At 39.9% G+C, this 25,189-nt stretch overlaps 1 protein-coding gene across 1 annotated transcript in view; it reads left to right on the forward strand.

The window, feature by feature from the left end:
* RTKN2 (rhotekin 2) overlaps nucleotides 1–11,237 on the forward strand; it is a 32,193-nt gene extending 20,956 nt beyond the window's left edge. Inside the window, exons 9-12 of the mRNA XM_059821313.1 lie at nucleotides 26–157; nucleotides 6,894–7,059; nucleotides 8,993–9,100; nucleotides 10,659–11,237. Coding sequence (XP_059677296.1) covers nucleotides 26–157; nucleotides 6,894–7,059; nucleotides 8,993–9,100; nucleotides 10,659–11,212 — 960 coding nt within the window. The 3' untranslated portion in view covers nucleotides 11,213–11,237. The remainder of the gene's footprint in view (nucleotides 1–25; nucleotides 158–6,893; nucleotides 7,060–8,992; nucleotides 9,101–10,658) is intronic.
* Nucleotides 11,238–25,189: the final 13,952 nt, after the last annotated feature.

A 25,189-nucleotide genomic window follows, 5' to 3' on the forward strand; every position in this document is an offset into this window, starting at 1 on the left:
ATTTCTGACTATTTCTTGCCTTTAGCAAATGGTAGGAAGTCTAACTAGCTGGAGGAGGCTGTATTGCACACTAAGAGGTGGTAAGCTCTTCTGTTATTACTCACCAGAAGAAATTGAGGCTAAACTGGAGCCAGCATTGACAGTTTCCATCAACAAGGTAAAATTGGTTGTATGGGATTTTTTTTTTTTTGGTTTGGGTTTTTTGTTTATTTTGGGGGATATTGTTTTTGTTCTGAGACATACCTACAGTCATTTGGGCTCAAAGCTGCTGGTATGTAGAATGCTTTATAGGTAGCATGTGGGTGGGATATGCTTCAGTGAAATTTGCAGTCACGGGGTTTTTTAGCAAGGACATCACTTTTCTTAGCTGTGGGCATAAGTTCCTTCTATTGCATTAGACTGGTTAACACAGAAGTAAAAAGGAGGATGTTTTTCTTTAGGAAAAGTGATAACTTCTTATATGACAGTTCGATAAGACAGCCCTTGGAAATGTATTGTTTACAGTCCCTTAGCAATGCTCTGGTAGACTTTTGTCCTCAAGCAAGGTGGAATTTTAACAAAAGCCTTTTTGTTGTTGTGTGTTCTTTGGCCACAGTCTTAATTAGGAGAGCTGGAAAATTGTTCACGATATTTTAGTGCCTTAAAATAAGCTGCTTTTCTTAATACTCGTTTTGTACAGGGCACAATAACTTTGGAAGTTCTGTTCTCTAGGATGACATTATTGCTGCTTTTCATACCCTGATTGGAAAGGCTGTGTTTAAAATGTAGAGTTAAAATGTTACTTACCATTTGGCTAAAGGAACATTAAGTATTTAATTTGAAGTAATATTTAAGGGTTCAATTTAGGAATGTTATTGGAAGGACCTTCTAGAATGGCAAGCATCAGAGTGAACGGATGCTTTTAAAAACTGGTTTTGGTGCATCATCAGGAGTTAATATCACATAAAGATGAGCAGAGGAATTTAATGTTATTTGCAATTGACATAGCTGGATTCATCTTAAATGAGTAAATAGACACTTTTGGTAACTGTGTTAAGCACAGGTCCATCTGAATTCTGCTGCTCTACTACTGTGAACGCTTGATGCCAACGCTCATTCTGAAAGAAGCGTTCCTCCTGTCCAGTCGCTTGTTCAGGCTGCTGTGCTGCTTTATGCCAGGGCAGGCATTAGGGCAGCTGACTGATGAATTGGACAAGGGAACTGATGTGGGTTAAAATTAGCTCATTTTAGGGGCAGGAGGAGGGTTGGCTTCAACTGTGGTTCCTTATAATAAATTCTCTTATCCAGTTCACTACATGGCTACACAAACGCTGGTGTGGTACAAGAAAGGGGCAAGGCTACGACTGGGAATGCGTAGGGACATAGAGTAATAAAGAACTGCTGCTTACAACAGCAATATCAGCTTTAAAGTTTCTGGAAAATATGACTGCATTCTCACCTAGAGTGAGACTTGTATATAAACCACACATTTAAACTAGGTATAACAATGTGACTTGTTTGTGTTAGGACTTCTTTTTTAATGTGCTAAGACTTAAATTGATTCCTTAATTAAAAACACCTTTCTGCTAGTGCCGTATATTTTAACAAAGCCATTTTTTCTTCCAGTTGTTCATCCATTTGCATTAAATAAACGTTTAGACTGTGATATAGATTTAAGCAGTGTTACTTGCTTACCTCTTCACTCACTTTTAATTGCACTAGTCTGCCTTTGCCATAATTCTGTTTTCCAGCTGTTCACAATATGAGCTAAGAAATGGTAAACTTTAGTAAATTATAGAATGACTAAATCCATATTCTAAAATGTGATAGTAATACTTTTAAAAATTATCTATCAGGCCTCCTTGGAGGTCTCTGTTTTGGTCTACGTCCTAGTTTTGCTTTTCCTTCTAAAATAACCACATTCTACTAAGGTATTTTGCTCCTCCAAGTTACCAATACACTTAGAGCCTAAAATCCACCTTAATAAGCCTTTGCTGGGAGACTGTACATTTGCAGAGTATCCTTAAAGCTAACATGCAGAAGGTAAATAAATCATGTATCTTATACCATTTTACAAAAATGTCAGACTGCTGGAGAATATGACTGTGAATCCTTCTTCAATTTGAATTAAAACCAGAAAAAAATTTGCAATTTAAAACATATTCGGATCCTTTACTACTTAAACAGTTTCTCTTGAAAATAACTTAATGCCTGCATATATTTTTTTGATTCCTTTGTTGTGAAATTTCTCTTACGGATTAAATGAAAGCAAACTAATCATATGGGCTTGTCTGCTACATGTTGTTATAGAAACAGCAATTTCAAAATTAAAGTTGAGATTGAACATCAACTCTAGACGTTCTAACTAAAATCTCTTCTGGTTGCATATGTGGCATTTTCATTTGTAATGTGAAGCTGATCCTTTACCTGTAATTGAAAGATACTTTTCTGAAAAGTAACAAAATCATCTGGATTTATGAGAAACTCCCTGGAAAATATTCACGCTGGTAGCCTTATTTCGCATTCCCTTTGAATCGAGACTTGAAGAAGCCATTAAGACCAGCAAAGTCATTACTTCAACTTCAGATGACTTCACTGCTAGTGCTGTTGAGCAAGAATGGTTCTACAGTTCCTATTATGCAAGTGCTACTATTATTGTTCCAGCTAAATGTGATTATAACATATTATATTGCACAACTATGTAGGAAAAGAGAAATTATATTTTCTGCAGCAAAGAAAATGTGCTGGAATCCAATTTGAACAAGAAATATTCCTTATGGGCCAGTTCCTAAATTTTTTTCAAGTATTTTTTAGTTCGAAATGAATAATAAAGGCCTTGCCTATACCCGATAGCTTAGCAAAATGGTGCATGTGCCAGTGGTTCATGTTAGTTGCTCAGTATTTGGAATGCATATTCTTTTGTGTCCTGGTCATAGGTTATAAAACTTTTTTTGTGCTATGTATGCCTGAAGCTTGAGGAATTCTGGGACGTTGCTTCAAATCAATGTAGGCCCATGGTTTCCTTCCTGGCATCTTTTGCCAGTGCAATCTTTGCTCTGGTGCCACGCAGTGCAGCAGGCCCAGAGCTATCTCTGTGTTCATGCTCATTGTTGAGGTGAGCAGGATGAGGAACAAGTGCTTGCAGCCATGGGCTCAGGGTTCATAGACTGGTTGCTAAACAGTGTCGCAGGAGTGAAAGGACAAAATCAAGCTGGCATTTCTGCAGACTATTACCTTGAATGACAGTTCTTGTTGGAACGTCTGTTCTGGGCGAGGTCAGGTAGAGACGTTTGTTGGAAAAGGTAACGATGGCTGCAGCGGCATAACTTCCAGGGAAACATGCAGTATTTTTAGACAACCAAGGAGTTCACCCTTGGACTGCAGCAGAAGGGTATCGATATGAGTCCTTGACCACGTGAACATTCAGCGAGCCAGCAATATCAGTGATATTCTCTGCATGTGTCAGGGAGCTCCAGCAGTGGTGAAACGAGAGCAGCCCTGAAAATATCTATGTTCTCTGTAGTAAGGACTTTGTCCCGCTGGTTGGCTTAGGCAAGCCTTCATACATGTGAAAATAGTTTGGAAAAGTACAGAGTAGTTAAGTGCCTCCAAATGTCTGGTATCTCACATTGCATTGCTCAATTTAGTCCCGCAATTGCTTGAAAGAGATTGTGGATGCGGGCAGGGGAAGCAGATATAATACCCAGATCCCACACGGTGGACCTTACAACACACATGCTCAAATTGAGTGGTTTGGAAACTATGCTTTATGGCTCTATGGTGTTCCACAGAATGCTGGTTGGTCATATAATGCCATCTCCTTCTCCTGGTTTTTAGCTGCTGCATTGCACTGAAGATAGCTAAAATGACGTAGAAATCTTAATATTGCTTTTCCATATTATACTTAGACATTATACTTACCATCCAGAGGCCACAAGGATGTTACGTTAATACAAGTTCACAAAATAATGAAGATGAGAGGAGGAAATATTCGTAGCTGATCTGGTGAATTTGGTCTTGTGCATTAATGTGTTTGAAAGCCATAATTTTAAATTTAACCATATTTCCCTGCTTGCCTAAAAGAGACCCCATGGAAATTATTAACATTACAGCAGAAACCAATGCATGAACAGATTATATTTTGTTTCCAGTATTATGGTGTTATTTCTTGGGGGTTTTTTTGGTACTAAAAACATGAAGGATGTTTGTTATATGTGATTTGGTTTGTTTAATCTTAAAATAGATACACAGAACTGGATCTTAGGTTATTCAATATTTTTGTCAAGAACTGTAATTTGTTTTGATGTCTTAAAATTATCTTTATAACCAGTACTCCTCAGTGTGTTGGTATTGGCTTAGCAGGAAAACGTTGCACCTCAGTAATAAAGACGTTCTTGCTTTTTTTTTTTTTACATGTTTTTGGCTTTGTTTTCTGTTTAGCCTAAAAGATGAGCTTTCCAGAGAGGTATTATGAGGCAAAGAGATTTTTTGATTTGGGGAGAGAAGTATAGAGGAAGGGTCATATTTACATTCCATTAAAAAAAAAAAAAAACGATCATTTTCCCTTTTGGACTTTCCCTACCTTCAAAAATAATCTTTTGCATATAGGACGTAAGTCTGGCTTCAGCTTCCCCGAAAGAGTCATTTGAGTTCAAGATTCACGTCAGTTTTTCCTATTCTGATCCACTTATTGTTCTGGCCTTTACAATAGCTGTAGCAGAGTTGGTTCAGTTGTTTATAAAGGTTGAGCAGTATTATAGCATGGTACCTTAAGACAACTTTTTTATTGCTGTTTTGGGTTGTGTTTTTTTTTTTTTTAAAGTGGATCTGGGCATGTAGTATAATTCACCCAAGCTTGGTAAATTTATCAGCCCATTACCGTAATGGCATCTTGTATCACTCCTTAAATATTCAAGCATCAGATACAAATTGTTGCTTGAGGATTTATCTGCTTTGAATAATGCCGTAGTTGTGGGATAAAACCTACAGCAAACATCATTAAATAAACTTGTGTGTATTGTATGCTTGAAGTTCTTACCTGTCAAATGTTAATCTATTTGGTTTAATTTTTTTGCTGGTATCTATGGTTACCTGAGTTAATGGGATATAGAGCACTTATGGATGAATTACTTCATCTCCTATTTTTAGACAGAAGAATTTAAATGAGCATATCCATCAGATATGCTACAAGCAGCTGTTGGTATTTCAAATGGTTACTTCAGTAATGCATTTAAAATCTGGGGAATGTTCTGTAGAATAATTTTTGTTTTTCTGGGTATCAGAATTAGGCTTATCCCCATGGGATCCCATGTGTAAACTTAATTTCTGTAGGTGTATGTTTAACATCTTTAGCAGATGTTTGACATTTGGTTGAATTGTGTCAAAAGGAGCATGGTTGATCTGTCCCCACTGTATTTTGAGGAATGCCCTGAGGCCGCCTTTGTGGTCAGATTCACTGTCCATCCAGACAGGAGAGGTTCGAACAGAGCCCTGGCTGTGGTTGTTGGCTTCCTTCAACACCCGGGGCGCTCCCTATGCCAGGGGACACCCTTGTGTGGCAGGAGGGTGCTGCATGCTCTTAATGTGCGTTAGGCAGTCTCGTGTCCTGCCAGGCTCCAGGGCCGGCCAGCTGTAGGGTGCCGGCTGGCTCCCTGGCGCCGAAACTCATCATCTCGTCAGGATTTGGAATTATGCTGCTCTCCCGGGTATGCCAAAAATCCTTTTAAGGGCGGTGTTGTAATAGGCCGTTGCTTGTTCAGTCAGGTTCAATTGTATACGCAAAGATATTCCCAGGGTTTCTGCTTTTACTTTTGTAAATAATGTTAATTATTTTAATTTGTTCATCATGTTGTGATGAGCAGCAATGTTGACCAGTTGTGTTCTGGAAATTTTTTCAGTTGTGTTTTATCAGACTTTTATTAAAATCTTTCAGTATTTTACACATTAAAAAAAAAAAAAAAATTCACTCAGGGGTACATGCTTTTTTTTTTTTATTGTAGTTATGCCATAACAAAGAAACTAGGTACTATAAAAATACCACTGGATCTAGTCTGGATGATAAAAATCAATTGAACTACATCCCGGAACAGACAGGGAAACCTTGGCTGTAACAGTGCTGCTGTGTAATCTGAGAGCCTTTCTAACGTTAGCTGAAGAAATTTGATAGACTCGTGATATACTTCTTATATCTATTTTTAATTGTTTCTATGTAGCTCTCCGTAATTAAGGCAAAACTAAAATGTCAATTTTGAAATGACAAGTAGGATTTTTTTATAATAGAGCAAAATGTTTTTTTCATGCTGGAAGTTTTTTCTAGCAGAACTGTATGGGTAACTGCTACAAATGCTCCTTTAACTGTGGACTAGGTAAGTTTCTTTTTAAATTTCCTGTCACTATAGTATTGGCCCTGAATGTCCTGATTCACTAAGATGAACGTAAAATAGATACAGGTTTAGAATACATTGCGTAAACAATGGCCCATGGCAGTACAGCAGGAAACCTAAATAGTAGCTGTAACAAAGCAGTTGCCCAGCTGAAGAGTTCAGAGAAGGGGTGCTGCTTGCTGTTATTTGAGATTATTCACTAAACTACTGTGGAGAAGAGTGAGCAGTGTGAGATGGGCTGGTGAAGGCAGAGGGAGGGGAAGCATAGAATGTGCATTCTGTAATTCAGAACTCGACTGCAATAACTGTGCTCCATTCCCTTATTTTTTCATATTTTTCTGCCATTTTAATAGTCTTAAGAGAAAATATTTTTATAAGAAGTTCTTGACATTAGTTACTTTTTTTAAATTGGAAATTAATCTGCATTAGATAAAAAGCCAAATGATACCTCCTTTACACTGTCATTGGCCATAAGGTGATACCGGTGTGGAGCTGAAGAAATAACTCATTACCACAGTTTGTCGTTCCTAGGAAACCAGAATTCGAGCTGTGGATAAGGACTCTAAGAGAAAAACTAATAACTTCTCTATTATCAACCCCGTGTCTGGAGAGGCTGTGACGCAACTTTTTGCTACTGACAGCAGGGACGAACTCCATAAGTGGATGGAGGCTTTCTGGCAGCACTTTTATGATCTGAGTAAGTAAGCAGGCAGTGCTGGCAGCATGCCCTCCAAGCGGGGTGTTACGTAACATCAAAGGGATCTTTGAACAATTTGAATTGGAATTGCCTCATAAGCCTTTGTTTGCAACGATGAGAAGAAAAATGCTCTTTGGCATAATATTGGGTGGTGGTCTAAGCCGTTGGAAGGCAAATATTTGACTAAACCGAAGTCCATGTGTTCAGTCTGGGTTTTTGCAGGAAACCAGAAGCAGACTATGTCCATCAGTCTCAGAAGAACTTGGTCTCTCTTAGCAGTGTTCTAGATTTTTTTTTTTTAAGGACTCCTAAATTCTCACCGTGTCTTCCTCCACTGTAGCAGGAAGAGTCCACCTCTGCCTGGGCATCCTACCAGTGGTGTGTTGGTTTTGTGAGATTCTGCAATTATGAAACCTTTGAGTGTGGAAGCCTTAGTGGGAAGTGGTGAGGATGCTGGATTCGTTTGGGGACTTAGCTAGGATGCAGCCTTTGCAAGTAGGCGCATGTATATGGGATTTCCTTGCTCAGCACTATAATGGATTAGTTAAATTGCAATTTACTGCAATAGAGATTACTTGATTCTGTTGGTAATTCTAAGGTTTCGGTACCCCTTGTCACACAGCAATATGCTCACCTAGCCTCACTCCAATCCAGTCATGCAAATACACGATGCTTACTTGAACCTGGTAAAAGCTGTACCTAAAGCTTTGTAACAGATGATATAAATGAGATGATAAATTGATACCCCGATCTGTTGGCTAACACTGTTCTTACATGAGAGGAGAAACTAATTTATTGGTGTAGAACAGTGAAATGATATTGAAGTAGTATACTGTGTTGCTTGTTTAACACCAAATATTTATTATAAGAACTATATAGATTAATTTGTCTTTGTCTTTTTCCTCTGCTTTAGTAGTTTGTGTCACAGGTTTATTAAGAGTAGAGAACAACTGTCAGTTATTATGCTGTCATTGACAAGGTATAGTTGGTTCCTGATAGTAATTTTTATCAGGTCAGAAAACAGAACCAGGTCAATTAATGAAATATTAGTTTTTAGTCAGAGGCCACACCAATAAAATCAGTGAATTGAGGTTGTGGAAACTTGGTATTGTAGTTTGTATTTCTAGTCCTTTCTAGCTCTGATTTACAATGAGAACAGACTCTATCAATTAAAGAAACACACCAAGCAAAAACTAGGGCATCCTCTTTAAATTAGCCATAGAGAGGGGTAAAAGAACTACTTCTTATTCATTATAGATAGAATAACCATGGATTTTTTGAGACATTTTCCTTAGGTTCAGAAAAAATGGGTCACTTGGCATTTAAATGCCTTTTTTCTTCCCTGGTTCTAAAATTCTCTTAAAATTAATGTGCTCAGAAAACTTGGAATGATTGGTATGAACAAAGTAATTTTACTGTGTCTTGTTTTCCTTAAGGTCAAAATCTATTAATAGAAAAAGAGGTTTCCTTGTCTGCTAACGGATAAAAGGCAAGTTATCCTCTATTAAAGACGGAAGGTTCCTTTACTATAACATTGTAACATAGTTGTATAACATCCAGCTTGCAGTATTTTGGAGGTTGTCCCCGTAACTTCATGAAGCTTCCCTAACCTTAAATTATATTTTTTTTTAGTTCTTTTTTCTGATGAATTTATACTGTTTTGGGGGATTTGAAGACGAATTATGATATTTAACCCTCATAGTATAACAGTACTGCTGGGATGCTTAAATTAAAGGTAGTATCTTATGACCTTTGTGCTAAGAGAATGAATACAGACTTGAAAATACAAATGCATCCTGAGCATTCCTGCTAAACAAAAGTGCTTACTCTTTAGCATTGCTTTGGAGATAGTTTCCTAACACAACCTAGTAACTTTAATTTTTTTCAAGCTGAAGTGTTTAAGTTCCAGTCATTGTTTTCTTTTCTCTCTCAGGCCAGTGGAAACATTGTTGTGAAGAACTTATGAAAATTGAGATTATGTCACCACGGAAACCACCTTTGTTCTTGACAAAAGAAGCGACCTCCGTCTACCATGATATGAGTAAGTGGGATTTGTCTTTTCAAGTTGCAGGGTAACAGAAACAATATTGTCTGTATTCAGATGGCTTCTGGTGTTGATGTTGAAACACTGAGTTTTTCAAGGACAATTCAGACAATGAAAGAGCAACATAATTGCATACCAAGGAGTTCATATTAAATCTGAATTTGTAATAGCACAGATAATGAATACATTTTTATACCTTGAGCCAAAAAAACTGCAATCTGAGCTGTAACTAGGGAGCCCTGAACACATTCAAAAAAGCTATCACTAGAAATAAACACTCATCGTAAGAGTGGTATAAAGCTCAGGAAATGTAAAGGTAAAATAGTCCAGTCTGCAAACCAATAATGTCTTTAACTAGTTGCATGAAATTAATTTGCTGTTCTTAAAGCTATTTAAAGGCTTACCTAACAAAACTTACCTAATTGTTTGGTCTTTGGTAATGACGTTGAAAAATATGCACTAGCTAGATTTTGCAAGTGTATTTGAGACTTGTATTTTTACAGAGCGAAATGGTATGCAGCAGGATTATTTTAATAGTTTCATTACAGAAATAGTATTTACAGACTAGAAAAAGTAGGTCACTTTGTTTTAATGGATGCAATGCAGTATTGGCTGAGAAACACTGTACAACTATAAATGCCTGACGGCTTGCTGCTTGAGATTGGAACTGTGAAGATGCTGAAAATGCCATGTGGGTCATTGAGTTACCGCGCATCAGAGCACTGAACAGTCAAGAGAGTCCTATCTAAGCTATGACTGCAGAGCAGAAAGGCAGTAAATCAACTATATAGAAGTTTTACAAAGGTAACATAGTAGCATAATTCTACTGATACTCAAGTACATCAGTAAGGAGCAGGGTACAAACTCTGCTTCAGTCTTAATATACCAGGGTTTTTTCCTGCTTATTTGTAGTATTCGTAGGTAAAGTCCTGTGTTTAAAAACATGTTGAAAATCATTAACGTGTGGCCTGCAATAGAAAAGATATTGCTGCTGTTTGAGGCTAGTGTTACTGCAGTATACATAGAAAACTCAATATGAGGGATAAGAAATAGGGCAAGACAGTCTTGAAGCACATAAAGAAAAATGATATATGTAAAGATGTCCCATTTTCTGTAGGCTGGAAGCACGAGAATATTTAGTCATAGACTTTTTCATGGGCCTTCTGTGAAATGAAATTTTCAAAGCACTGCACAACAAAACATGTTTAATATCTAAACCATATAGGTTTCCTAGTAGTACATTATTTTTTCTACTTCTACTTGGAAAGAAGTATCAATGCCTACCCTGTTGCCCCAATGCCAGCTGTCACAAAAACAGTTCCCTCCTGTCACCTCAGTTCTCTCTTTGAAAGCATATGTAATCTTTTCACAGAATCACACACAGAATCATTAAGGTTGGAGAAGACCTGTAAGATCATCAAGTCCAATAGTAGTCCAGACTTCATGAGACATAGTTAATACAGTTTTGTATTCTGAATTGTAATAACGAAATAGGTAGCGGTAAATCATCGGTAGCGTTTTAATCTGAGTTAATTGCTGTCCCTTAAAATTACAGGCATTGATTCTCCAGTGAAACATGAGGGCTTAGCTGATATCATACAAAGAAAAATCGAAGAGAGTGATGGTGAGTTCCTGCTTGGCCAGCAAAAAGAGTCTGCATCTTCCCTATGGGCTTCACTCTTTGATGGATCTCATGAGATGGTTGTTCAGAAAAACATGCAACTGGGCCCAAAAAGAGATACTACAAGTCCTAATGATAGCAGAGGAAAGAAAAGAAGAGCTCCACCTCCACCCTCCGATAAGTCACCAGACAGTGCAAAAGCACAGGTGAACACAGAGCAATTGGGCAAGGAGAACTGGGAGAAGTCTGACCACACATCTGCTAGTAGTTCTTCCTTCGATTCAAAGTTATCTGTGAAAATGCAGCAGCTGCCGACACCCATTGCTGCTCCTCGCAAAACTGGTCCTTGTAGAAAAAGCGGTTTAGCTGGCCATGGAAATCCCATTTCATTGGTTAACAAAATCGAGTCTGAAATCAAACCGATACCAACCCCTAGACAGAAATGCATCAGAGAAATGCTAGACCCTAGATCATGGTTGCAGCCATAGACATCATAATTAGCTTACAAAAGTCCCTGGAATTTTAAGTTTTTCAGCCTTCTACTATAACTCTTGAGTAAACATAGATTTTAGCATATAGCTTATCAGTATTGAGGCTAAAGTTTTTTTTCTTTTAGCCAGGGTGTTACTACTAGCTGCAGTCTAAGCTGTACTCGTTATCGCTAACATCTAAATAAGTGCAGTAGTAACAGGGGAGTTATCTCTATCTGAAATAACGGTACTACTTCTGAAAAGAGTGGTTCAGTACTTTCCCCTTGAAAAAACAGCAGTTGTTCAGAGTAACTCAGCGTCCCTGCTGCAGGGATGTTACCATTGCCTTCTACCAGTCCCACAGCTTAGTCCATCAGCAGCTCCTCAGACTAATTGAAGTGGAAATTTCACACGCATTTGGCACAGATGTTGCAAAGCTGATTTTCTTCATGTTTGGCTTTGCCTAAAATATTCTTCTCTCCCTCGCTGTTTGGGAACCACTGCTTATAAGATAATGTACTGTGAAAAGTTATTGTGCTCTTCTGAATGGCTTTGTAACTTCGTATGAATTTCTGAAGCAGTTCTATCAATTTAGTGTGGGATCTCCTAGTTCTTGCTGGTGCATGCACTGCCCAAATGGACCAGGATTATCTGTGTATGAGCAAGAATGTGATCCATCACTGCTGCTTATTTTGGACTAACGCTAAAGCAGTACTGCGTATTAATACCTATTCAGGATTTCATTTTTATGGTTGTTTTTTCTGATGAATGGGGCTCTGTAGCATAGCTTCTCCTTTGTGGAGCCTCTCAGCTGTTCCTGATAGGTAGCTGGTTTGTAAACACAGCAGTGTTACTGGTAAACAAATAGGGGTGTTTTCACCACTCGTTCTTTCTGAAATAGCAGAGAATAAGTACTTCAGGTGAAAATATTGAACTTTGATATTCTTCCATCAGACTGTTCACCATTTTTGTAAGAAGCATGGGTTATAAGGGTTCCTGTGGCACCTGCAAAACATCTGTTGCATACAGAAAAGATTCTGTTCTCCTGGATCCGTAGCTTAAATATCCAATCTTTTCCTTGGTTGATGCATTTTTCTCAGATGCGGGAACTTATCCAAGAGCAAAGGTCTGCTTGCAGATCTCCCTCTAGAGCCTTGGTATTCAGACCTGTGTTGAGAGAGTCATATCAGCAACTGTATACATACAGTTCATTAATTTTTTTTTTTTCTAAAGCGCAGATGGCTTTGAGAGCTTTACTATTTCTTCAGAAGATATTGTGTGCATGGTTGGTTTGTTTTATCTATTTTTTTGTCTTCTGCTAAGCTCTTGGCTGCACAGCTGTAAAGGTATCTGCTGAATTCCCTCAGTAGTTCATTGGCTATTTGGGATGGGGCTTGAGAGGCAAGTTTCATTTACAAATCCTTTTGCAGGATTAGAGCCCTTCATTTCTAGAATGTCCTTGTTCATTCTTCATTTAATCACATTCCATTTTCCCTCTGAAACAACCATAATCATTCTTACGATAAATCATGCTGTTACTTAAGTGGATGGTTTGTGAATGGTTTATAAATAGGAACAGAAAAACTGAAGAATAACTACATGATTATGTAAATCAGACACAATCGACTAAGTGGACTGTGCAACTCTGAACAAGAAATAGGAAAAATAAATGGGGAAAAAAAAGCATATTTTCCAAAATGCAGCTGCAGTTTATTTAGCTTTAAATCTAGCCTTAAATGTTACTGTGCTCTGGAAAGAAAGAATACCTTTTTCTTGGTAACCCCCTTCCATTTAGTTATTATATTTCAAAATAAATCTCATAAATATATAAGGCAAGAAGGCACCATAATGAGGATTTATTTTTAAATTCAACAGGCCATTGAATTTCAACGAGCAGTTTCTCTATTAAATTCAGTGGCTTTGTTTTGAACTGAACATACATATTTTAGGAAGGCATTTAATATTAATTTAAAGTCTTCAAGTGATGAGAATTCACTCATACCTCCTGTTGCAATAGTTAATTACCCCAGGTACATTTTTCACTTGATTTTCTATTTGCATTTCTAGCTCCACCTTAAGTTATTTTGGTCTTTTTATGCATTTGATTGCTTATATTGATCTCTGTATCAGCTTTTCTAATTGCTTGTGTGTAGTTATAAATCATGATTATGTCCCTTTTAACCTTTTCTCTGATGAGATGTACTGAATTCCTTAACTTTCTTATGGCAATGAATGTTATCCAAGACTTATTAATCTTCATGTTCTTCTCTCTAGTTCTCATGTATTGAAATATTTTTAAGTGTGACATCTGAATTAGATGCCACATGTCAATAGTGATCCGTCAGGACTATACAGAGACATAACGTGATCCTCTTATGAATAATACCTCCCTCTCTTCTTTCCTCAAAAATTGTATTATCCTTTTTTTGTGGAAGCATTACCTTGGATGCTGACTTTTATGGCTCTAGTCCTCTTCAGAGTCTTTTTCAAGAATGTGGTACATCATCCTCTTATTATCCTACCTGATTTTTTTCTTAGAAATATACACTGTATTTTACCAGCATTAAAATACTGCTCATGAAGTGATCCAGATTGCTCTGTGTAAGTGACCTGTCCTCATTCTTTACTACTCCAGCAGTCTGCACGTCCTTTGCAAATTTATTGCAAGTGGTTTTTACAGTTTCTTCCAGATCATTGATTTTTAAAATTGAATGCAAGGCAAGGTTTGTAGAGAGAGGTGATAAGTTTTTATTACATTAGTGATATGGGTAGGGGGGTGGGGAAAAGCAAACAGGCACGCCGTTGAGTTCGTGTCCCTTTTTTCCCAGAGCCTTTAAAAAATTGAGTAAGATGAAAAACAACTATACTTCTTGCTGATTCCCTATTAATACTGCATTTTGAAATTAGTTTTCTGTCTTCAACATAACATTCTATATTGATTTGATCTAGTACTGATATTTTAAAGAAAGTGACATGTTCATCTGGTTTTCAGTAGGTGACTTGGGGTTCTTAGGGGTAACACCTCAGTGCAGGTGTCTTTGCAGGCTGAGCTTACTATATCAAAGAGTAAAATGCAACCTATTGTTCAAGACCTATTTTCCTTGAAGCTGTGTTGATTGACATTTTTTATCTATCCTTAAATTAGACTTGTATGAGCCGGTTCACTATATTGCCCTGATCACCACTAAGCAGACTAGGCCATTAATTACCCCAGTCATCCTGCTTCAGTGTTGGTCCTGTGAAATGTCATGGCAGTGTTGAGACTTGTTTAACTAATCGCACATTTAGGCTCCTACAGCTGGAAAGGCTTCTGCTACCAAATGTAGTTTCTGTTATTTTAAACAACCACTATATAATCCCTATTATGAAACATCAGTTGACTTCAGGTTTTAGTATTTATTGTTACTGACTTAGTCTTTTTTTTCTCCTTCTGTATTGCCATTTACTGTTGCCTTCGCATCTTCTGTTAAGCCAGTTGGTTTAACTGATGAAAACTGCAGGCTACCAGCAAACGTTGATCTTAGCTATACAGTAAAGTCAGTTGTAGGAAATACATTTGTACTCAGCTTTTGCCTACGCAAGAGAACATAAATACTAGTAATAAAAACAGAACACGATTTTAGGAGTCTAATGAAGATATATCTGAGGAAAATTATCTGGTTTGGGCTTTTCCATATAGTGACAAATTGTAATACTTTATTGCTGATGCTGGTCCCTTATGATTGCATAGGCTTGTTCAGAAATTAGAACACTTTGGGTTTTTTCTTCAAGTTTTCCTGACTATAATGAGGATGAATATTCAAAACAGGAATTAAGACCAATAAATTGCTTGCACCCAAGCACTCTAATAGGAGGAAGCCAACTATGTCGCAGTGTGGTACAGTGATGTTTTAGACTTTGCAGTGGTTCGCTTCCCAGGCTGTATGGTTTTAAGGACGTGGGCCCAGGTGGTCGCTGAAGCCCGTCTGTTGGTAGTGCGTGGGGCTGGGGAGCTGTTAGCTTTTTCGTCCTTCAAAGTGGAGGTGAGGGGGAGACTAGAGGCAGAGAGGTAGAAGGCAGTCTGTTCCATACAGGACGTGGTGGAAACCATTTAACTGCTGCTTCTGGGCACTAAAAGAGAATGTACCCATTAAGCCATCTTATCAGTTGCATTCAGTCATGAGGGTGCTTTAACTGCATGACTCCAAATATCAGTGATCAAAAACCGAAAGTCATTCAATTAGCCTCTATAAAGAACGCCGAAATAGGAAATATTTCACAAAGGCACAAGTAACATTACCCAGCCTCTGCTGGGACGAGGCTTGGAAGACAGCAGGAGGCCTGTGGCTCCTCCCAGCCCTTGTGTCCCATTGCCCCATGTTCATGGTTGTACAGGCAAGTTGGTGTGCTCTGCCTGGCAGCGGAGTCCGTGGAAAAACAGTATTTGGTCCAAGACACTGCACCCAGAATGAACGGCTCAAGCTGCCCAGTGTAGCACGGTGAAGATGGTGGTGGCATCTGCTACTGCTGAACTACACGTGTGATTAGGTACTTTCCTGAGGAGTATGTCAGGCCTGCTCTGAAAATTGCTCTGCTTGTTCACTGCTGAAATGAATTAATAGCTGCTTAAAAGCAGAATTAAGTAGTGGGATTGCTGTCTTGAAGTTGGGTGGAGACAATAGTGAACCTGAACTCTTCTTTTAGGAAGTACAACTTGAAAGCAATTTGCTAGTCCAAACTTGAATATAAATTTCACAGAACATGAACAACTTTTGAAATACTGACTGAACAGAGACTTAATTTAGTAACTTTTTATATTATACCTAATGTCTTCAGCTGTTCACTTGGTCTTGGAATGGTAGATGGTACCTTTTGTGATTTTAAAGACATTAGCTTAAAATGTTTACATTTTACCAGTATTGTGATTTTATTTTTTTCTATGGTAATTATATTAACAGTTATTTTATGGTGCTTTGTACATATTTTGAAATACTGCCTAGTATTCAGAGTTGATTTGTAATTAATGTAGATTGCCTTAATAGAAAAATGCAGATTTGGACACTAATGTATTGTGAAATGTTAGAAGTCGTTTTTGCTGCTAACATATTGTATTTCTGTTAAAATATGCAAGTGAAATTAAAAATGTTCCTAGAGTAAAAGGGTTTTGGTGTCATTTTCTTCAATCTAGAACTACATTAAGCTTTACTCCAGTTTATAAACCATGGGTAGTGGCTACTGTACCTTATGGATAGCTCGAAGAACTTAGAGGTAGCTACTTTTCTGCTGGGCCTGCTGAATGTATCCCTCTAGACTTGTACTGACAGTAGCAAACAGTATTGGCCTCAGTTTCCTAAACTGGAGGAAGGGAGAAAAAAACATTTGGCAGCTAGCATTGATTGCTCAGCTGGGTGTCCAGTGTATCCCCCACATCTCTGTGTGAATATGTAAGGTTAGAAACGTTACCTGAGATGCACCTTGTTTCCAGAAATACCCCTGAACGTTTTGTTTTAGGTGCTATGTTACTTCTCCCACAGTCTTACAAGAAAATGTCTCATGAAGCAGATTTACATCATTCCATCTGCTTTGTAAGGTGACTTCATAGATGACCCACTGACACTACTAATACCATCCACTAATTTTTTTCTTTCATAGGTGGTCTTGTGCTGAAGGAGAACTCCTGTTCGCCTCACCGGCTAGAGCTCGGTGTAGCACTGCTAATGTAAAGCTAACTGCGCCACTCAAGTAAAGTGTTCTTTTGGCCCAGTTGTCATAAAAGAATGGTAGTAAACGTAGAGGGAATTGTCAGACATTTTAATTTTAGAATATTTGAATGATTTAAGAGTCCATGAAAAAAAACAAAGTGTGATTGATAATTGCAATGCAAGCCAAGGCAGCTGAGTGGTTTAATGAAAATCATGCTGCAGCTAAAGTTGCTGCAGTTTGCTTTAAGGGATCACAGTAAAGTAAGATATGATGATCTCTTCATATAGCCATTAACAAATGGTTATACTGTAATCTTTGTATATATGTATTATATAGTCACAGAAAAATCTGTTTGCGAGACATCAGAATAGATTGCTTTTCATGGGGAAAAAACAATCTTTCAAGATTTTTGTATCAATATAGCTTTCTGAATGTTCTTTATATACCTTCCCAAAGGGAGAAAAATTATAGTAACTAGTGAAGAGTCTTTTATTCTGGTAAAGCTTTTCTTCACATTTTTATAAACTTCTTCCAAAAGAGTTACAAAAAAATATCATTTGTAACATACATAGTCTCACCTGAGGGGTTTTTTCAGATATGGCCCAGTGTCACTTGTGTCAGAAGGTGATACAGGAATACCTGCAGAAGGAAGTTGTGGAGTTGTATTTCACACACAGACAGCTTCTTCCTAGTCCTTAGTAATTACAGGCTCTTTTATATGCAGATGTGGGAAGCCTTTTATCCTGTCAAAGCTTCACTGCATGTCTGTGTCTGGACATGAGTTCATAGTGGCAGTTAAAAGCAAAAAATTGTATTTTTTAATTTACTTAAATTTTGGCATCACTGTTGCCTCGTAGAACTTACAGTTTGATGATATGCCACAAGAGTTTTCTTTCCACACTTTAAAATTAGTGTATTTTCTTTTGCTAAGAGGGAAAGAGTCAGTAATCATCCATCACCTTCCTTTTTTTGTCACTGGCTATAAAGGTGGTACCAAAATACAAATACCTTTGCTTTTTTCACCCTGAAGGCAAACGGCCCCAGTCTCTTCCATCTTTCTTTGGATTATAATTTCCCTTTTCTAATTAGTGTCTATTTCAAAATCCCACATGTATTTTGGCGAGATCTTTCTTGAGCTGGGTGCCCAGAGCTGAACACACACTTTAAGCTCAGGGGTACTCTTGACTTACAAGAACATAATATGTTCATTAGTATCGTCTCCATTTTAGTTGCTCGTTCTGCACGAGTGAAAAACAAACAAAAATGTTTCCATTGCTCTATGTCCAGAATGGTCTGTGCTTAGATAAAGATGCACCTTAGGAAAGAAAAGAAGATCCTAGTGCTGTTACGGTGAGCTTAACACGTGACTTACAAATTTCTCAATAGCAGGAAAAATGTTATGGATGCGTAGGTGGCACAAGTCAGCTGCTTTGTCTGCACAACATTCGTTTTTCAGATGGCAGCAGCTGCTTTACTTCCTTTGGTTTTCAGTGGTTGTTACTCTTCAGTCCCTCATGTCTGTACGCAAAGGTTGAGAGCTTTTAAAATAAACTGAGAGCAATTTAACTGACCTCATGATGTGGATGTATCAGCCAGTCACAACTGCCGAAGTACTGAGCTGCCAGATTCTTAGCCTCGTATATTTGACTTGTAGGAAAATTGAGGGCCTATGGCAACTTTGCGTTTCTTTCTCCTGAATGCAGACGTACTGACTGAACGCAGAGGACAAGGCTGCTCTTCTCACCAATGTAGCCTTATCTCACAGCATGGGCCATTTGAAATGACGTGGGGCAGACTAGCTCTTCAAACGTGGAAGAAGCTTTGCTCAAAGATAGGAGAGTCTCACTTAATTTTTATTACGTAAATTGAAAGCTTTTTATTAAGGACAAATCCTAATAATGGTATTTCACACACAGCTCCAGGTCAAATTGGATTTACTATACCATGCCTCTAATATACCAGAATTTTTAATTATTTTAATAAGAGTTCATTTGTGTGTCTAATAATACATCACATTTTACTCATGACCTCATTAGAAAGTTTCTTAAATATTTGCTTGATCATTATCCTTCAGTAAAGCACGGTCTGCTGTCTTGGGACTAGCTCGGGTTTACCCCAGCTCATGCAACAGCCAGTTAAGCCTACAGACCGACACACACTTTTCCATTTATCCATTTAAAATAATTGTATAATTCCTTGGCAAGTAAAGTTAGTGATTTCCAAGCATTAATGCGTAACCTGCTATTTACATTTTTCATAAGGATAAACCAGAACCTATCAGTCTTCTGCTACTCTACAGCTTGCGAGAGTGATTAATACAAACTTCAGCAACAATTTGTTTACTTGCCTTTTTCTACGTTTCCTTTGGCAGGGCAAATTCTGTCAACCATACCTGCAAAAAAAAAGGAAAAGATAGAGCCAATTATTTAGTTAGGCTCCATCTGTCTCTTATTGAAGCATTAGAGCCAAGGGGTTACAGAAACAATCGTTTGAATCAGGGCACATAGTTACAAGTGTATAAATTCAGTTTGGGCTCTCACCTACGTTAAACAAGAGCCAAGGCAAGCACTACAGCTTTTCAGCTCCTCACCTGTACGTAGGGACAGTAGTGACAGCAGTTCCCATCACACTTGCTGAGGCATTAGTCCTTAGTGGTGCTGGATTTGGCAAAACAGTGCAACGTTTCATGACCGTGACCTAAATACCGCCATCCTCACAGACTCTTCTGAATGGAGGGCATGCAGGAAAGGGAAAAGAGCTCAAGTTCTCCCCATTTCTAGAGAGATGACGCTAACAAAGATATTTTTCATGTAAGAACAGGGCACTTTTGAAAAGCTGACTGTGTTAGGAGTTTCATGTGACCCACAGAAGCTCAATTAGGATGTTTTCTGCAAAGCCGCCTGACGTTATCACTACCCTTCAGCTTACTGGGCAACTTTTTCAGCTTTTTATAGTGACACAATATTCAGAGATGATATTGTTTAGTCCTCGTACTTCACTTTTGAAGCCCCTTACAACTGAGGCTTTTGAACCTTTAAGCTCTCCTTCCCTTTCAGTGGCACTGTAGGAATTAGTCTTATCTGGCAGGAACATATTTCATCTCACCTGTCTTCCAACGCACACGAGGTACAGCAGCCGAAAGAAGGAAGCGTGGCCTTGTGTTTGGCCAGTACGTTGCAGGCTGTGACTTGTCCATGGAGCAGAGTTTGGGACTGTCTCATGTGAGACACTGTGACCCTCCTCGTGCTGCTGAAGGAGCAGCAGTCATGCTGGTGAATGCCCCGCGGACAAAGGAGGGGGCGAGAGATCAGAAACTCCTTTCCAATTGTGTCTTCGGTACCTGCATCGAGCTTCAGCAGTGATCCCACTATTTTCCACAATGCTCTAGTCCCAGCAAAGCACCAATATGCACACTCGAGATGCAAACTCTGCTGACGCCACCCTGGACATGCAGCAGAGAGCGAACGGTGCTGGCGCTGCTGCCTTTCTCCAGTGCCCAGCTCTGAGCGCTGCTGCACGCTGAGACACTTTTGCCCAGCCAGGTCCAGAGCCGAGACGCCCACATGCCTTGCTCTGCTTTTTGTCCCACTCCAGCACAATCACAGCAGCTCCCTTCGGGAGAAAGTCTTAAAGAGCTTTATAATCGTTAAGCCTCACAATACCCTCTGGGTTAATTATTCGTATGGCAGGAGAAGTCAGCCACAGAGGTTACATGTATGAAATATCCATGTGTCAGCCTTTATAGACCTGATCGTGCTCAGGTTTGTTTGCCCTTTCAGTGGCATACTGATCCTATAATCAAATGATATGTGTAAGTTCTGTTTTTGATAAACTAAAGCTGAAAAGCACAAGCAAGCAAATGAGCTTTTCCATGGCCACCTCCTTCGTTGCGGTCCGGCACTTCAAGGTGCGATCCTCATCGCGCGCTCCCTGGAGCAGGGCTGCAGCTTACCGAGCCAGAGTCCCTTCTGGCGCTCTCATTCATGCGTTCTGTCAAACAACATTTTCTTTGATTTTTTTTATCAAGATCTTCTTGACTGAGATCTTCAAAGCAATTAATTCAGTGCTCCATGATTGCAGCTGCTGAATAATTGTTTGTTAGAGTATTTTCTTTCCCAGGCAAGAGATGTAAAATAGTTGCTCCCCTCAATAAACAAGTTGTCAAATGTGATTAGTTAATGGACCTGTAATCATGCAATAGCATAAAGGTAAGGATTTGGTAAGTGCGATGTGAAAATGTGTATTTAAATTAAAGCTATCGGGGAAGATTTTCCCATAGGAAATCTTGCTATCAATGCTGAAATAGACTATTTACCATTCATAATGATTAACTGTAGATCATTAATTAAAGAAAACAAGAGATTAGTCATCAAGCATTTCAAATTAAAGATGCATTGATTGTTTGAGTTACTTTTAGGTCTGGCTGGGAGATCAGGTTAGTGCCCGGGTCCCTGTGCCTGAGCCAGCCTTCCCATGTAAACTGATATGCAGAAATAAAAGCCTGTTAAAAATTAAGATAAAGAATTTACTGGCCAATATTAAGCTCCAAGAGTCTGAAATGTGATCCTGTGTTCCCAGTCACCAGCCTTGTAATTCTCCATACTGCTCTTGGTCAGACGCATATTCAGAAGCAGAAACGGAGCACTCGGGCTCGTCGGCTCATAAGGGAAAGGGAATGTCTCATTTTTGGCAAGTGAATGCTGAATTCCAAGCTAAGTGCAGCTACAGCGAATGTGTATTATAGCTCAAAAACCCAATTAGCTTGTTCTCATCTTTAACTAATAAATCTACCTTTCTGCCAGCTCTTTAGAAGAAACCTCAAACAATCCTGCAGTGGCGTCTGCGGAAAGCTGAAGCCCTGTGCAAAGGAATCTTGCAAGACTGGGGTTCCCCCCTGCCCCACTTGGGAAATGTACATTCGATGGTATCATTTCTAAAAGAGTTTTCCTTGCCAGAAAAAGAAAATACTTTTTGTTGTTGTTGTTGTTGTTGTTAAAATTGTATCTATTATAGAAATTTATTTCTCCATTTGGGAATTACAAGCAGTAATACAATAATAATAGTTGTTGGTTACCACACGCTAATTTCAAACTATTCCAGGCAGCTGCCTTCTGCTTTTTGTGCAACCTCTTAGCATTAGGCTCCAATATAAAATGAAATTACTCTAAACTGTCTGTCAAATTTGACTATTCTTTTAAAATCATGTCGCTGTTACTTACATTATGTAATAGCAACAGGGGTAATTTAATTACTAAGTCACGTATGAAAAATAAGACTTCAGCTTGCAACCTTCAGGTAATTAACCACCCACCTACTATTAAAAAGAGAATAATCAGGGCACATAATGCTGGGGCAACGGACATGTCAAAGCCACTTCACCAGTGACGCACTGCACGGTCAGAGGCTGCAGGGTCATTGCTGCTTATAGCCCCAAACCTGCTCTTTTTCTTTGTTTGCTTTTTGGAGAGCAGGAGGGAAAGCTTTCGTGAGCTCAGTGGTGACCATCACCCCTGAGGCTTCCAGGAGGAGACCCCTTCATGCTCCCAGTCCTCACGTCCCTGATGCACACGCACCCTGAAGGCAGTCATTTAGGAGACACACTGACACACTCCTGACCCCGAAAGCTGCGGTGGGCAGGGGCTGCCAGGGTCCTTGCCCCAGTGGCCGGGAGCCAAGGCTGACCGCGGTCTGTGGGCTCCCTTGCAGCCTTGTTCCCGCCCTTGGGGGTGCGCCCCCCGGCACAAGGGACGGTGGCACCGGGTTTCTGCAGGGCTCAAGTTTGATGCACGGTCCTTGATGTTTTTCACAAGATGAGCATTCAGCTGGGACTACAGGCTACCAGGTACGTACTAGTAAAGCAGGTTTATAAGTACAACTCTTTGCTAAGAATATTCCTCTTTGCTAACCCTGGATCCTAACATTGAGGCAGTTGGCTTTAAAAAAATGATGGAATATTATTTGTATTGCCATTTTAGCTATTCAGTCCAGTAGGTCACACTGCAGGGGCTTTTCTTTTCTCCTCCAAGGCTATTTTATAATGAAACTTGACATTCATGAATATGGTGTTTTTAGACACAACCCCACAAACTACCTGTTTAAAGCAAAAGCACCGTGCTTAGCTGTTGGCACACTTACATCTTTACCCCACGGTTTTGCTCCAGCATCCCTCCAGCTCCATCTCCTCTGTAGCCTACTTCAGCGCCTGTCCCGCTCATCCTCTCCCTCCCGCCTGGCCGGCTCCCATTGTCCCAATGGGATACTCTGATTCCCCCTTCCTCCCACCCTCACCTCTGCTTTTCCTGGTGTGGTATCTAAGAACAGTGGCTACCTAAAAGAGCGTTTCAAGGTACTGGACCTTTTAAAGGTGAGCATGTCAGCCAAAGGGTAGATCATACACATAAAAATACGCTTAATCGCAGGACCCCAGCAGCTGGTGCACAGCCAAATGTCATGATGCTCACGGTGGTATCGCCCAAGCCGGTAGGACCAGGGTTAGCACCAAGTTACTCCTTCGGATAGCTGCGTTGCTCACAAAGAGCATCCAGGTTTTCCTTGAAGGCTACGTGCTGGATCGAGTGGCTGCATCCCTTCTTTGCCCACACGTTGCTCGAGAGCCGTCCTTGTCCTCGTTAGTATGCAGCTGGTGCGGTTCACCGACTCTGCCAAGCAGAGCTTTTTAATTCTCCTTCGCTGGAGAGAGGAAACTTCTGAACAAGAGAATGATTAATGGTGGGGGGGAAAAAAGCAAACAAAATTAAAAAAGGAATAATAAAAACCCTCAATGAAAGTGAAACGATCAAGATTTATGAGGATTCTATGAATTCCTCACGCTCATTCAAAGCAGGATTGCATAAGTTGCAGCACACGGCACTCGGCACATCTATTAATGAGAATAGCCGTGTTTATGCTTTCATTTACACCGCCTTCATGCCCGGAGGCTCCAAGCGCGAGGCCTGTTCACACACGTAAGGAAAAAACAGAAAGCCAGGCCCGAGTAACTCAGGACCAGCTGGAAGGTATTTGGCTGCGAAGGGTGGGTGCCGCCTGCAGCGCAGCTTGGAGGGGCTGTGCGGGACAGCAGCTCCTGGCGCGGGGACAGCCGGGCAGGGGGGCACACGTAGTGGGGCACTACAGTGAAATCTGGTTTTTCATGACTCCACGAAGCATGGTATTTGGATCAATCCAAGCTTCCCTGGGAAGGCTCACCAGTTCCATTCAGCAGTATTCACTGTAGCCCTGGAGAGATTTGTTAGGTGCTGGTTTTCCTTCCATCCCCTTCACAGCTTTGATGGAAGTCAAGGACATGTTGCCGGTCAGGTTTCTCACCACGGCTGCAGCCTTGCAGTCTTCCCATGTTACTACAGCAGTAAGCACAAGACAAACTGCATTAAGGGTGCCTCCAAGCTGCTTGAAATTAGAAATCATTGAAGCACATATACTTTAGCAGATCTTTTTTTCCTGGTGAGAGTCCAGCAGAGGAGAAGTGCCCAGCTCAGCTGTGAGACATTTGCAATGAATTGTCTTCATACGAAATACTGAACTGGAATAAGATCCCTCCACTCCCCATGACAGTAGTAGTAGTTGTTTGAGCAGTTTTCTTCTAATAGCTCGGCTTTGCTCTGCACCCCTCATGCTTTGCTTCACCACCAAACTCCCTCTGTCGCTGTGGGTGGATAGGATGTTAACAGCAGGCTAGCCTGGCTAGTACAAGCCAGCAGAAGTCAGGCTGTTACAAAGCACAACTCTTACATGATTATATTTGGAGGCAGCGCAAGCTCACGTTTGTTCAGGGTGGATCACAGAAGCTCTCCCACGTGATGTGTTGCAGGACAACTCATAGAAGCGTTGGGTACAAGAGATAGAGATGGGCAGATACGATACCTGAGCACAGCGATGTCTCAGCCCTTGCAGACAGAGGTCACACCTGAAGTCCTCTGAAGAGCTGAGCTTTGCAGCATGGTCATGCCTCGGTGCAGTGAGCCAAAGCCCAGACTGCAAATCTTTCTGGACAGGTTTGAAAGTCAAATCAAAATGTTGCAGATTAGTATAACTTACACCAGGGTGTTTAAGAAGTGGCCACTCCAGTATACAGAATGTCATTCTGGGGCTGTGAAGACGAGGGACAGAGGAACAGAGCCTGTATCCCTATGTATTCCAGATAAAAATCAGGCTGAAATTTTAAAGTCTTTGTGCTATCTATTGTGTGCACACACACAGAGACACACATACACGTATGTGTAAGTTTTAGCACCGTCAGCAGCCTATTAAGATGCGGACAGTGGGAGCCTGGACAGCCGGGGCTCATGGGGCGCA

This window comes from Gavia stellata, chromosome 9 (assembly GCF_030936135.1).
Source record: "Gavia stellata isolate bGavSte3 chromosome 9, bGavSte3.hap2, whole genome shotgun sequence".
NCBI lineage: Eukaryota > Metazoa > Chordata > Aves > Gaviiformes > Gaviidae > Gavia > Gavia stellata.